The sequence below is a fragment of the Protobothrops mucrosquamatus genome, unplaced genomic scaffold, assembly GCF_001527695.2.
Source record: "Protobothrops mucrosquamatus isolate PMUCROS unplaced genomic scaffold, P.Mucros_1.0 scaffold1039, whole genome shotgun sequence".
NCBI classification, from domain to species: domain Eukaryota; kingdom Metazoa; phylum Chordata; class Lepidosauria; order Squamata; family Viperidae; genus Protobothrops; species Protobothrops mucrosquamatus.
In genome coordinates, this window is record NW_015387271.1 from 211,582 (window position 1) to 212,792 (window position 1,211).

Consider the following 1,211-nt stretch of genomic DNA (forward strand, 5'->3'; position numbering starts at 1 on the left):
GTGACTTTGGGCCCATCACCAGGAGACGGTGAGTTCTAGTCCCCTCTTAGATATGAAAGCTGGCTGGGTGACTTTGGGCCCATCACCAGGAGACGGTGAGTTCTAGTCCCCTCTTAGAATATGAAGGCTGGCTGGGTGACTTTGGGCCCATCACCAGGAGACGGTGAGTTCTAGTCCCCTCTTAGATATGAAAGCTGGCTGGGTGACTTTGGGCCAAGGACTCTCTTTCAGCTCAACCACAGGTTCATTCTCATGTGGAAAATAAAGACAGGAAGAAGGATTTAAGACACGTTTTCCGCCTTACTTCTCATAAGCAATAATAAAAGCGGGAGAAAAATCAAATAAATACATGCATCCTCAGGGATCCAGATGCTGATCTCTCCCACCTGCAGAGCAGGTCTCAGTTTTGGGAGAACAGAAGAAAGAGGAGACAATCATTCAGATTCAGAATTCGGGCTGAATAAGAGGATGGATTTTAGCTCAACCACCCACCGGGGCTCCGGCATCCAGGCTGGGGTGGTCGAACCCAGCCAACTGTGCCTGGTTCGACAAAGTGGTTAGGGAAACTCACGCCGCAAATCCCAGTAACCTGCTTTTCTATTCGGCCTCCTGCCTTCCAGGTGATCGCGGCGGAGGGCGAAATGAACGCCTCGCGGGCTCTGCAGAAGGCCGCAGCCATCATCTGCGAGAACCCGGCCGCTCTGCAGCTTCGCTACCTGCAAACTCTGACCACCATCGCCGCGGAGAAGAATTCCACCATCATCTTCCCTCTTCCTTTAGACATATTGCACGGTTTGATCCCTCCGAAGCAGTAGCTGGGACGAGGAGGAAAAAAAAGAAAGAAAAAGAGACAACAGCTGCTTTCCTTCTCCAAGCCCTTTGAATAAAAACCTGTGTGCACGTTACACAGAGGTGCCTGTACAACAGCCGTCCCCGGCTTTGCGGCTGGGTGGCCCGGCTGGGGTTGGGGGGAGAGAGGGGAAGCGGGCCGCACGAGTTGTGGGGCGGTGCACACATGCTTGACTCAACTTGCACAACCATTAGGAGGCTCACACACGCGTGCACGCACAACTCAACTTTTGTAAATCAAGCTGCTCAGGTGTGCCCCGGCTCGCCATTGTGCGGCCCGGTTCTGAATAAGCCACGGTCCAGTTCTGGGCTGTGGCCCAGGGGGTTGGGAACCCCTGTAGTACAAGATCTATTTATTTTCA

General features: G+C 53.2%; 1 protein-coding gene across 1 annotated transcript in view; it reads left to right on the plus strand.

Annotated features, from left to right (window-relative positions):
* The window catches only part of LOC107291050 (erythrocyte band 7 integral membrane protein-like), a 5,233-nt gene extending 4,418 nt beyond the window's left edge, over positions 1-815 (plus strand). Inside the window, exon 5 of the mRNA XM_015820002.1 lies at positions 621-815. Coding sequence (XP_015675488.1) covers positions 621-815 — 195 coding nt within the window. The remainder of the gene's footprint in view (positions 1-620) is intronic.
* Positions 816-1,211: the final 396 nt, after the last annotated feature.